Consider the following 11,355-nt stretch of genomic DNA (forward strand, 5'->3'; position numbering starts at 1 on the left):
AAAGTAGCATGCTTAAACTGGTTAAACAAAGTATTGATGCTGGAGAATCCAATTGGCTTGAGAGGAATATAGAGCAGGATGAATGCTGGGTAGCTCTTATCAATTTTGCCCACATTGATAATATGGGAAATGTGTAGAGAAGCGTTTAGTTCTGGAATTCTGGATAAAGACTTGAAGGAGGGGGTGGTGAAACTCATTCCTAAACAAACTTCTTGCTGGCATAAGGGACAAAAGAGGGTGATGTAGAGGGTGACGTCAATGTAGGCGTAGGTTCGGGTTCCGGGATCACCTATATAATTGAATCATATCTATATATATAAAGGGGTAAACGTTGCTCTTGAGTCTTGTTACCCTCTGCGCACTGTCTCAGCGCAGCCCTCCCTGCAGAGATGGCTATGGCTAGTCCTCCTCATGCTCTTGTTGTGCCAGCATCTGGCCAAGGCCATGTGAATGGCTGCATGCTTCTCGCACGCGCCCTGTCTTCTGTCGGCTTCTCTGTCTCCTTTGTCTTCTTCTCCTCTTACTACAACCAGCTCAAGCAGCAGAAGCGCCTCTCTTCCTCCCAGGACCCCTCCATTCGCATCCATGTTGTTGAAGATGGGTTGGAGGCCGACAAAAACCACATGGCCTTCGCAGTCACCCCTGCCATGAAAGACGGCCTCGAGAAGCTCCTCGAGAAGCTAAGGCTCCAGGACAACGGCGTCACTTGCCTCATTTCCGACTCATTTGTGCCTTGGACTCAAGATATTGCGGACACAGCAGGCATTCCTAGAGTTGATTATTGGACCTCTACTGCCATGGCGTATTTGATCGTTTCTAACATCCCGGCACTCTTCTCCAAGGGTATATTCCCCGACAAAGGTATTGGTGATTGCTAATAACAGAATGGATATTAACTCAGCTTGTTAATTGTTTTGCTAATCCTTTCACAGTTTTACGATTCTTAACCAGGCTCGCCTAAACTATGGAAGAGCGAGAGCCCACTTATGCTAGACATCCCTGGCCTTCCCCCCTTCCCTTCCGAGCATTATCCCAAAGAACTTCGTTTTGCTCAGCCTTCTAACCCATATGTGCATTTCTGCGGTGAGGTTGCTGCCGGTGTAAAGCGCGCAGAAAGGATCCTCATCCACACTCTATCCGAGCTAGAGCCCACTGCCTTCCAAGCCCTCCAAGTGGCCCATATCCCAGCTTATGCTATTGGCCCCTTGCTTCACCACACTAAACACGAGTTTAACCCATCATTAGATGGGCAACCGGATTGCATCGCCTGGCTCAGTACACAAGCCAAGGCCTCTGTTATCTACATAGCCTTTGGCAGCTATGCAAGCTTGTCTGTGGAAGAGATCCAAGAGCTGGCAGCTGGGCTTGAGAGAAGTGGGCAGCCATTTTTGTGGGCGATTAGGGCAGATTCTTACGATGGGGAATTGTCGAAGGTGCTGCCGGAGGGGTTCCTGAGGAGGACAAGTGGGAAGGGGCTGATAATAAATTGGGCACCCCAAGTGGAGGTGCTGGCACACAGTGCAGTGGGAGGGTTTTTGTCCCACTGTGGATGGAATTCAACCTTGGAAAGCTTGTGGGCGGGAGTCCCGATATTGGGTTGTCCGAGGGAAGCTGAGCAAAGGTCGAATGCGCACTACATCGCCCATGTGTGGAAGGTGGGGATGGAGCTGGAAAGGACGGAGGAGGGTGCATTGGAGAGGGGCTTTGTGGAGCATGGAGTGAAAGCTCTCATGGAAGGTGTGGATGGGCAGGAGGCAAGGCGGAACGCCCAAGAGGTTATGCAAGTGGCCAGGCAGACGTGCCAGGAAGGGGGCCAATCAATGGCCAACTTGCAAAAGTTTTACGTCGATATGAAACTACGCTAGACGTTTACTGTTAGCCCAACCAATGGCTAACAACTTATGGTAGCATATATTTAAAAATAACTAGTACTCAACCCCAGGCCTTTTTGCCGTATGTAAAAGTCATTAAGAAGATTTAGAAGGGAAACTCAGGAATACTAAGGATTAATTGAAGGGATTTTTTTCTCTTAATTTTTAGAAATCCATGATTTCTTTTCTCTCTCATCTCCTTGTGCTTTGGTTGTTCATGGTTAATATGTAATAGATAATTTAAAAGGTTATTCAAATTTATCACTTCATCATTTTACAAGCTATTTTTCTATTAAATTGAGTTATATCATAATATGGGAATCGTGCCGCTTCGTATTGTGTATATTGCTAGTTTTCTAAGACTAATGCATGGAGATTTAGTTTATTTAAAGCTTACTTTTATAAGGCAGATTTAGTTTATTTAGAGCTTACTTTTATAAGGTCAAATGTGTACTTTTGAGGATGGAATGAAAGCTTTTATTATTTTTATTCGTCTTCTACTTAGCTTCTTCTACTTAGCATAAGTTATTTATAAAATTTTAACATGTTTTTTAAATTGTTAGCATGTTTTATCGATGGAAGGATTTTTGCAATGAGTAGTTTATTTAGTTCAATGCTAATTGAATCATCTCGACTCTCAAGTACTAGAATTTCTTGTTTGTTGGTCATTTCACTTTTTAGTGATAATAGTTACTTCAAGTTTGTTAGCTAGTTGATTTGCTCTTTGGAGTTGATAGTTGTTTCAATGGTCAAATCACTTTTTAGAATTAATAGTTGCTTCAATGATCGATTCTCTTTTTGGAGTGGATAGTTGCTTCAATGGTCGATTATGGTCGCCTTTTGGAGTTGATAGTTGCTTCATGTTTGTTTACAAAGTGTGGATAGGTAGTACATGAGGCTATGGTTGTTCCAAATAAAATATATTGGACTTTGGTAGAGTATCCTTCAGCCCTATATGACCTAAATCCCATGATAGATCAATCTCCAATAGCACTGGATCTAAGGAAATATCTAGATCAAATGTAAAGCTCCCGAACTTGACAATGCCATAGGATATGATAAACATACGATCGATATGCATACTCCTACAATGTCTCACCTCTACGAACTCATCACTACTCTCATGGACTATCCATGATTGCTCAATCACAACACCTCGATCCACCCGAATGCTGACAGAAATGTTATGAAAACTAGGAGTAGTGGTCGTATCCGAAATCTCTCCACATGTAACAAATCTAGAGGAGTAGCCCAACACATCTAATACTAGAACCTCGGGTCTATGCTCCTCATGGTCTTTGATGTGCTCAACGACATGTGAAGTGCCAATCCCATGTGTAATTAGGAGTAGTGGTCGTATCCGAAATCTCTCCACATGTAACAAATCTAGAGGAGTAGCCCAACACATCTAATACTAGAACCTCGGGTCTATGCTCCTCATGGTCTTTGATGTGCTCAACGACATGTGAAGTGCCAATCCCATGTGTAATTAGGGATGTATGACTAGCTAAATGATCAAATGCCCATCAAGATCATGGAATGCATCACTATGGTCATCTAATGTATCCCTATGATCACTAGGAATAGAGATAGGTAGCTCTATGATGCTCGATGTGCTCGCTGCCATCTCTGCCCTCGAGATCATGTCCACATGATCTAACTCGTACACATCACTATCACTATCACTAACACATACATCATCATCATGTGCATATGTGTTAGTGGCATCAAGTGCACATGTATCACTATCATCATGTGTGTATGTGTACGATACATCAATATCATCATGTGTGTGTGTATAGTACAACATCATCCTCATCATCCCCATCATAATACAATGAATGAGTCAGTCTATGTAAATGCGAATCAATGAGATGATGGCTAGTCGATATCGTGGGTGAGTCGTAGAAGCTCTCAAAGCCCATGCGAACACCACTGTGATAGCAATGAAAGTGGTAGCATGCTCCATCCATGTCCCCCAAGGATCCAAACCTGTCATGCCATAACTCAAAAAATGTATCCCATGAATGATCACTATGATTATCTCATCACTCATATAATCATCTGTAGTCATAGCATGAACATCATCATCCCTTGAATGTATGCCATAATGATACCCATTCTCATGTATATAGTCAACTCTGCTCACAAATGTAGGGCACTCAATCAAGTCCCCACATACATCATCCCATGCAAGCAATGCTAAACCATCCTTGTAATATAACCACATAGATGCTCAACAAAATCACCATATGTAGAACGTCTGGACCATTTGGCGCACGGACATCCCCCATCAAATAAGTGTCTAAACTGGCTGGGCAACAACATCTCAAGCTCAAACATCCATAAGTGATATGAATATGATGTGTCATCATAGCATGATGTCAGTGAAGAAAGATCTAGAGGTCGAAGCCGCGATGTGCCAAATGTATGTATGAACTCAGAAAATGATATGCATCTCCTCACATGAAATGGCAAATCAAGATGATGGCATAAAGCAAGAGTGAGAGGATATGAGCAAATGCCGCACGATCAGTGTCTGAGATGAAGACATAGTGATGTCGACGATGATGGTGGTGGGTAGCATGGTGATCGTAGGCGGGGTAGAGGTAGTAATGGATACCCATGTCATCTCGCCAAATCCTGAAAGTGTGGAAACACCTCTAAATGTTCTCAAGAATCCCACACCACGTATGGAAAAGGCACCAATATGCTCAAATGGTCACCTGCACATGAGCAAAATCCAAAACAATGACTGAAATGCTCGGAATCACCACCTGTACATGAACAAGGGCCAAGATGCATGTGTGAACGCCCGAAATACACTAAATGGCCAAAAATGTGCGCGTGAACAAGGGTCAAAATGCACGTGAGAACGATCGGCAAGCTAAAAGGAAAATTCCAAATCCAAAGAAGGAACCCACGAAATTGTTTCAACACAAGAGCACGTCAAAAGCTATGTGAAAACAAGTTGCAAAATGGGCAAGATGGGCTAGTGCCAAAGAAATGAAGGGACAAGATGTAAAGTAGATGGAGGGTGGAGATGTGAGTGAAAATAGGGTTAAGGCCAAAATATGATAGAAAAAATAGAATAAAACGTTCTTTCTCTCTCTTTCTTCTTTTTCTCCTTTAGTGGCAGCCACTTCCTTCTTCATTTGTGGGCTTGAGCAATGCAGAGCTGCTGAGAGCTGCAAAAGCTCTGTGATACTAGTAGCGCTTTCTACAATAAGAAAAAACGATGGCCTCTATTATTATTATTTTTTTGTTTGTTTTTTTAATAAAAAATAAATAAATGAGCTCCGCCCGCGCTCGAGCAAGATTGTCTCTGCACTTGTGCGTTGTAGATGTCTTGGTGTTTGCTGCAATGTATTAGGAAATGGCTGAATCTTGAGTGTGCGTAGAAGAGAGCAAAACTAATGTTAATCTGTGCTGAGCTGCTGTAGAGTAAAGATAGTGTGTTGTACAAAGACAGTGTCTGTCAAGCGATGTAGAATGCCTTGACTTCTACGCTGCTGAGAATCGAAGGTATGCTTGTGTTCCCGCTACTCCACCTTAAGATCTTCTTGGAGAATGTGATCAAGGATGGCGTGACTTACACAGAGCGCGCCCGCCGCAAAACCGTGACCGCCATGGATGTCGTCCATGCGCTCAGGGGCGCACCCTTTTGGTGGTTAAATAACCATCTCTTTTTCCCAGGTGTTTCTCAACTCCACCTTACCCGTTCACTGCTGGGACTTGCAGTCCAAGAGAGAGGATTAGACGGCTGCTGAGAGGGTTAGAGGGCTGCTTGCGCTATTACTATTTCTGTTGTTTGTGCTGTTGCAGAAGATCCGTTTCCCTCCATGCCTCATGCTTGATTATCTCCATCATACTACATCACACTTGCGGTGATCATGCACTGATTGTAGTGGAGCGTGTGGGGAGACGTAAGCAACTCTAGGATGTTGGCAACAGCTCGTTTTGGCAGGCAGTATGTCAATGTAACTGATCACCATCTCGAGTAAAAGCCATTCACTTCGTTGTTTGAGCAGAACATCACTACAATTGAGATGTTGCTTGTGATACACTGCCTGAGCCATAACTAGTTGCTTGTGATACACTACCTTGGCCATTAGTTGGCGCATGCTCTCGATAGAGAGTGCCTCCATGCTTCACGTATGTTATGTGTCTTGCTAGGAACACGCTGCCCACTACCAACATGCACTACCAACATGTTGTCCATGCTATGTTGATGTCCTGTGTGCTGCCCACACTATTACCTCTGCCCTCTAGTGCGTTTGCATGTTCTTGTGGCTGCAGGAACTGCAAGTGATGCAGTAGCGCACGTCTTTTGCCCACTAATGTTGTTGTCGGAGGTCTGAATACTGAGCCTTGAATGGTGATGATGTTGTTGCTGTCTGTAGACAACAAAACGGCACGTTGTAGAGTCATCGAGATGGCTGTTGGTGATGCTGGGTGTGCCCCCCTGCAGCTATATCATCCTCGCAGGCGTTGTCGTCATCATCGCCGTGTGCCACGGCCACCAGTTAGAATAAAGCTGTTCGAAAGTTGAAGTTAGAACATAGCCGCCTGGGGCATCCTCTAGGACCAAGGACTCACAACCCTTTTAAGCCTTGAGTGCAGCAGACAGCCACTTAGTGAACATGGTGCTCTGCATTGTCTGAAAGGTTTGCAAAACTAATACACCTGTGAATGGCTTCACGCTCCACGTTGAGCCTTGAACAAGCAATGGTGTTGTAAGCCTACGCTGAGCCTTTTCTTTCATACTGCTATGTCGTAATGTTGCTTGTGGCCAAAAATTGAATGCTCTGCAGCTGATCAACACAACAACTTGGCTGCAAGTATTGTTTCCCACCCTTCTTGTTATCATTACAGACTCGTTTTCTCTATCAATTGCAAGATTTTCTTGTCTGGCTTCAAGAGATAGGAGCTAATTTCTTCTTGCAGAGTATGACTTTAACCATGTGAGCTTGAAACCTGGTATTATGTAGGGATGTTGTGCTTCCAATGACTCTTCTCTGTAAGAACCTCAATTTGCATCTAACCCAATAGCCTGTATGTCATCTGTGTCCTTAATGGCTAGTAGCCTGTATAATTCAACCTTTTGTTGTCGCTTGCACTCTGCTTTTCGTGCATGGAAAACTAGAATCCTTTGGTGTAATGGAAGCACATTGGTCTAACTAGAGGTCTTAGTTCAACAACTCTGAGAGGGATTGTACCAGTTTTACATAATTTTTAAATGTATTACAGCTTTCACATGTGTGCAAACATTAAATCTTTCACCATGTCAACATGCTTGTTGCATTTTCAGTATGATAGATGAATCTTATTGATCAATATATTGCCTTGAAAATGCTTGCAGAACAGTAATAGAGCTAAAACTTAATGGCTTTCTTGGTTTTGTTGTTGAACTTTGCTGATGTATATTGATATGCATTGCTGAACCTTGTGTCATAAATCTTGAAATCTGTACCAAGATTTTGGAAATCTGTTCAAAATTGCAATGAATTTGCACTCAGCACAACACTCTTGATTTTCTGCACAGCAAACTGTACTCTGCATAAACTCTATAATTTGAATACTCTGCACTAGTCTTTGAAAATTGCAATGAAATTTTTGCAAAACTGCTTCAGCAACCAAACTTCTTTGTAAATCTGCTCCAAGAACTCCAAGATTTTGGATAATAGGACAGAAATAGAGAATTAATGGATTTATAATTGGAACTGTAAGTCCTCTAAGCAAGATAATGCAAGAAAATCTCTCAATATTGGTTGCTAAAATCTCTGTAAACCTTATCACATGGTACCTTGTGCCAATCCTTGTTTAACCTCTGCCGACGACACCTTGAGATTAAAATGAATGTAATTTTTTCCATCAATCATCATTGGTTCTTCATTTGAGAGCTCGTCAAACTCTTGCTTTGCCTCTTCAAAGTATCCATGATGGTTAGAAAATGTATCCTCCAGAGAAAAATCACAATTGAATATCAACGAAATTGCAGGGTGCAAATCATGACGTCGACATTTGTAGAGGAAGTCATACAACAGAGTTGCAAGTGTTTCTTTTCGTCCACATTAAACTCGACTTGAACTTGCGCCATGGCTGAATTCAAGGGTATAGATAAGACATGGAAAATATTAGTTCAAGCAATGAATCAAGAGACAGTCGGTCTTAAACAACAAATCTCTGTGGTGTGTGAATGGATTCAACATAACGCGAGAGGAGATGCCAGAGGAATCCAGGTATTCCTCCTCACGTTGTAGTGAATCTATTTTCTCTAACGCAAATAAAATTGCAGCTTAGTCAAGGACCTCTTCTCGCGTTATGGTGAATCGATTCACCATAATGCGAGGATGAATATTGTGCTTCCTATGGGACCTTCGCTCGCGTTATGGTGAATTGATTCACCGCAACATGATGACTTTATCATCCTTTGGCAACGCCTCTTACGTTATGGTGAATTATAAATTAAGATAGTTCTCAAGTACCCATACTGAGAGAGGAGGTGTCAAACGAATTAAAATACTCTTCTTCGCAGTCAATTCACCATAAGGCGAGGAGTCATAGGTTTTCAATTCACCTTAACAGGATAAAAAGACAAAGCAAGGAGTTCTGCACGAATGAAACCAAAAGAACGAAATAACAAAAGAAGAAGGAAGCACAAAAGAGATAAAAATACCAGGAAAACGAATTGTATACAAACGTCGCAGGAGATGGAGATGAAGGAGGTTGGAGGTTTGTCTTTGTCGTTTGATACAGGAGGATGAGGGAGGATGATTGATGAAGGAGGGTTGGAGGAGATAGTCAGTCGTCATTGATGGAGATGAAGGCCGTTAGTGGGGAGATAAATAAGAATACGAACTCCAAGAGAGGCAATAAATGAGATGAGTATCCTAGAAATGAGACGAGTATCCTAGAAAATCCGTTTTTAAATGAGGTAATAAATGAGACGAGTATCCTAGAAAATCCGTTTTTAATGCTATGCGACACATCAGCGCCGCATTTTCACCCGCCATTCCATGAATGCCATGTGGCAGCCCGCCGTGTACCTAGCACGTGTACAAGCTATAAAGTTTAATCAAAGCCCTTTTTAATGCTATGCAACACATCAGCGTCGCCTAGTTGCCCTGGCAGCCCGCCAGCACGTGTGTTCGCTCTAAAGACTAATCAAAGCCATTAATCACGCCACCTTTTCGTCCTCTTATCGATTTTGCCTTGTCCGTCCTTCTACTTGCCTCCAGGTGACTTCCGAATACCGCCACAGTACTGAACCAATATTCCGACTCCTGCACGACAGTCTCCATCCATTCTCACGCAAGAAATGTAAGTTTTTGTATATTACTTGATTGTTTTGTAAGTTTCTTGTATATTGCTTGTTTGTTTTGTTTTTTCTTTGACTGTTTGCCCTGTGCCATTGTTTTTTCTTCGACTGTTTGCCTTCTGCCATGGTGATTCGATTCACCTTAAAGCACACGACGGACCATTAGAATCTCAATACGCTCCATGTCTTACGGTGAATCGAATCACTATGGCAGAAGGCAAACGTAAGAGATTCGCGATAATCCTCCTCCCGTTGTAGTAAATCGATTCACTATAACGTGAGGAGGATTGTTTTGCTGAGACTGGCCCTTAGTCTCGCGTTATGGTGAATCGATTCACTATAACGCAAGACCAAAGGGTAAAGGATTCATGATAATCTACCTCTTATTGGTGTCAATCAATTCACCTCCTACACGACAGTCTCCATCCATTCCCACTCATAGAATGTGATAAAAGTGTATTACTTGATTGTTTTGTGAGTTTCTTGTATAATCCTTGATTGTTTTGTTTTTCCTTCGACTGTTTGCCCTCTGCCATTGTTTTCTCTTCGACTGTTTGCCCTCTGTCATGGTGATTCGATTCACCGTAAAGCAGACGACGAGTCATTAGAATCTCAATACTGCTCTATGTGTTATGGTGAATCGAATCACCAAAATGCAAGACGGAATGGTAAGAGATTCGCGAGAATCCTCCTCCCGTTGTAGTAAATCGATTCACTATAACGCGAGGAGGATTGTTTTGCTTTGACTGGCTCTTAGTCTCGCGTTATGGTGAATCAAATCACTATAACGCAAGATCAAAGCTCAAAGGATGCACGATAATCCGCCTCTTATTGGTGTCAATTAATTCACCATAATGCGAGAAGGATTATTGTGTTTCTGTGGGCCTTCATCTCGCGTTATGGTGAATGGATTCACCATAACGCAAGGAAGTGCATATTGCTTTCTTGGCCACCCTCTCTCGCTTTATGGTGAATTGTTAATCGTGTACTACTGAATAGCTAAGTTTTTTGCTCTTTCTTGCATTTTCAGATGGCTCATGTAAGGCATACAGCTAGACCCATTGACAATGCAGCTCCCTCATCTCTACTAGGAAGAAGATGGGCGTTCTGAAAGCCTCAAGATCTAGGAAATCAAGTAGTCCTTCCCGATTATCCAAAATGCAGCCTAGACTAAGGCGTTTCGCAGAGCATTCGTCAGCTTTGCGAGAAATCACAAAGTTTATGAAGCACCCGACAGCTGCTATTCCCAGATTGCCTTTCCAGAGGCTTGCCAGGAGAATTTGTGAGCAGAATGGAATTTTGTTTAGGTGGAAGACATCGGCCCTGTTTTGCTTGCAGGAGGCCACAGAAGATTGGATGATCGAATTTTTTTTTGGATAGTTACGTTCTTGCTACCCATGCACACGGGGTGACAGTAATGAACAAAGATTTTTTCAACCTAGTAGCCCTTCGTTTCAGATACGATAAGTTACTTAGACTAGTTACGTTTACTGATGAACGAATGTTACAAATTTTGGATGTCCGTCCTGTACAAAAAGTGAGAATTGAAGAGGTGACCGAGGAAGGTCCAGATCATGAACATCAGACTCGGGCAAATTTAATGACAAGAGCTCAAAGGGAACATCAAGCTGCAATGCTTGCATTGCAAACAAAAAGGAAAAATGTTCGCGCACTCCACGCCATGAATCGGGAGGGGCTGCAATTTTTGTTGCCGGAGTTCTATATACCCTTTAATATTAGAGGGCATAGATGTTATTTCCCGATTCATGCTGAAGAAATCAACATTTTGTTTGATCCTAAAACTGAAGTCAACGACCAAGTGCTCATATGTGTTTTAAGGTATACTCTTTTCTCTGTCCTCCCACAATTTTTCATTCTTGGGTCTTAAAGTTTATGCCTCACTCTTGATATGTTTCCTTTTGAAGTTTTGTTATTTCGCAATTGCCCGAGGATGTACAGCAACGAGTGTTCCAGATTGATTCATTGGTCTCAACACTGTTGCTAGTAGAGTCAGTTCCGTACCTCGATGTGCTGAACTGGTTTCGGGAGGTCCAGCTGGACGATGCTCGAGTATTTTTTTTGGCATATCATGAAAAGTGAGTTTGTCTCTCTATCTCTCTTGCATGATGTTTATAGGAATCACCGTACACGAGTTATATAGTT

The 11,355-nt window shown here is 42.5% G+C and overlaps 1 protein-coding gene across 1 annotated transcript; it reads left to right on the forward strand.

The window, feature by feature from the left end:
• Positions 1 to 329: 329 nt before the first annotated feature.
• LOC147636340 (UDP-glycosyltransferase 85A7-like) lies at positions 330 to 2,033 on the forward strand. Its single transcript, XM_086801775.1, has 2 exons — positions 330 to 861; positions 952 to 2,033. Exons 1-2 carry the CDS (start codon positions 390 to 392, stop codon positions 1,863 to 1,865), a joined length of 1,386 nt encoding a protein of 461 aa, XP_086657901.1. The 5' UTR covers positions 330 to 389; the 3' UTR covers positions 1,866 to 2,033.
• The last annotated feature ends 9,322 nt before the right edge of the window (positions 2,034 to 11,355 follow it).

Source organism: Cibotium barometz, chromosome 8 (genome assembly GCF_041138505.1).
Source record: "Cibotium barometz isolate CiBa-2024 chromosome 8, ASM4113850v1, whole genome shotgun sequence".
Classification (NCBI taxonomy): Eukaryota; Viridiplantae; Streptophyta; class Polypodiopsida; order Cyatheales; family Cibotiaceae; genus Cibotium; species Cibotium barometz.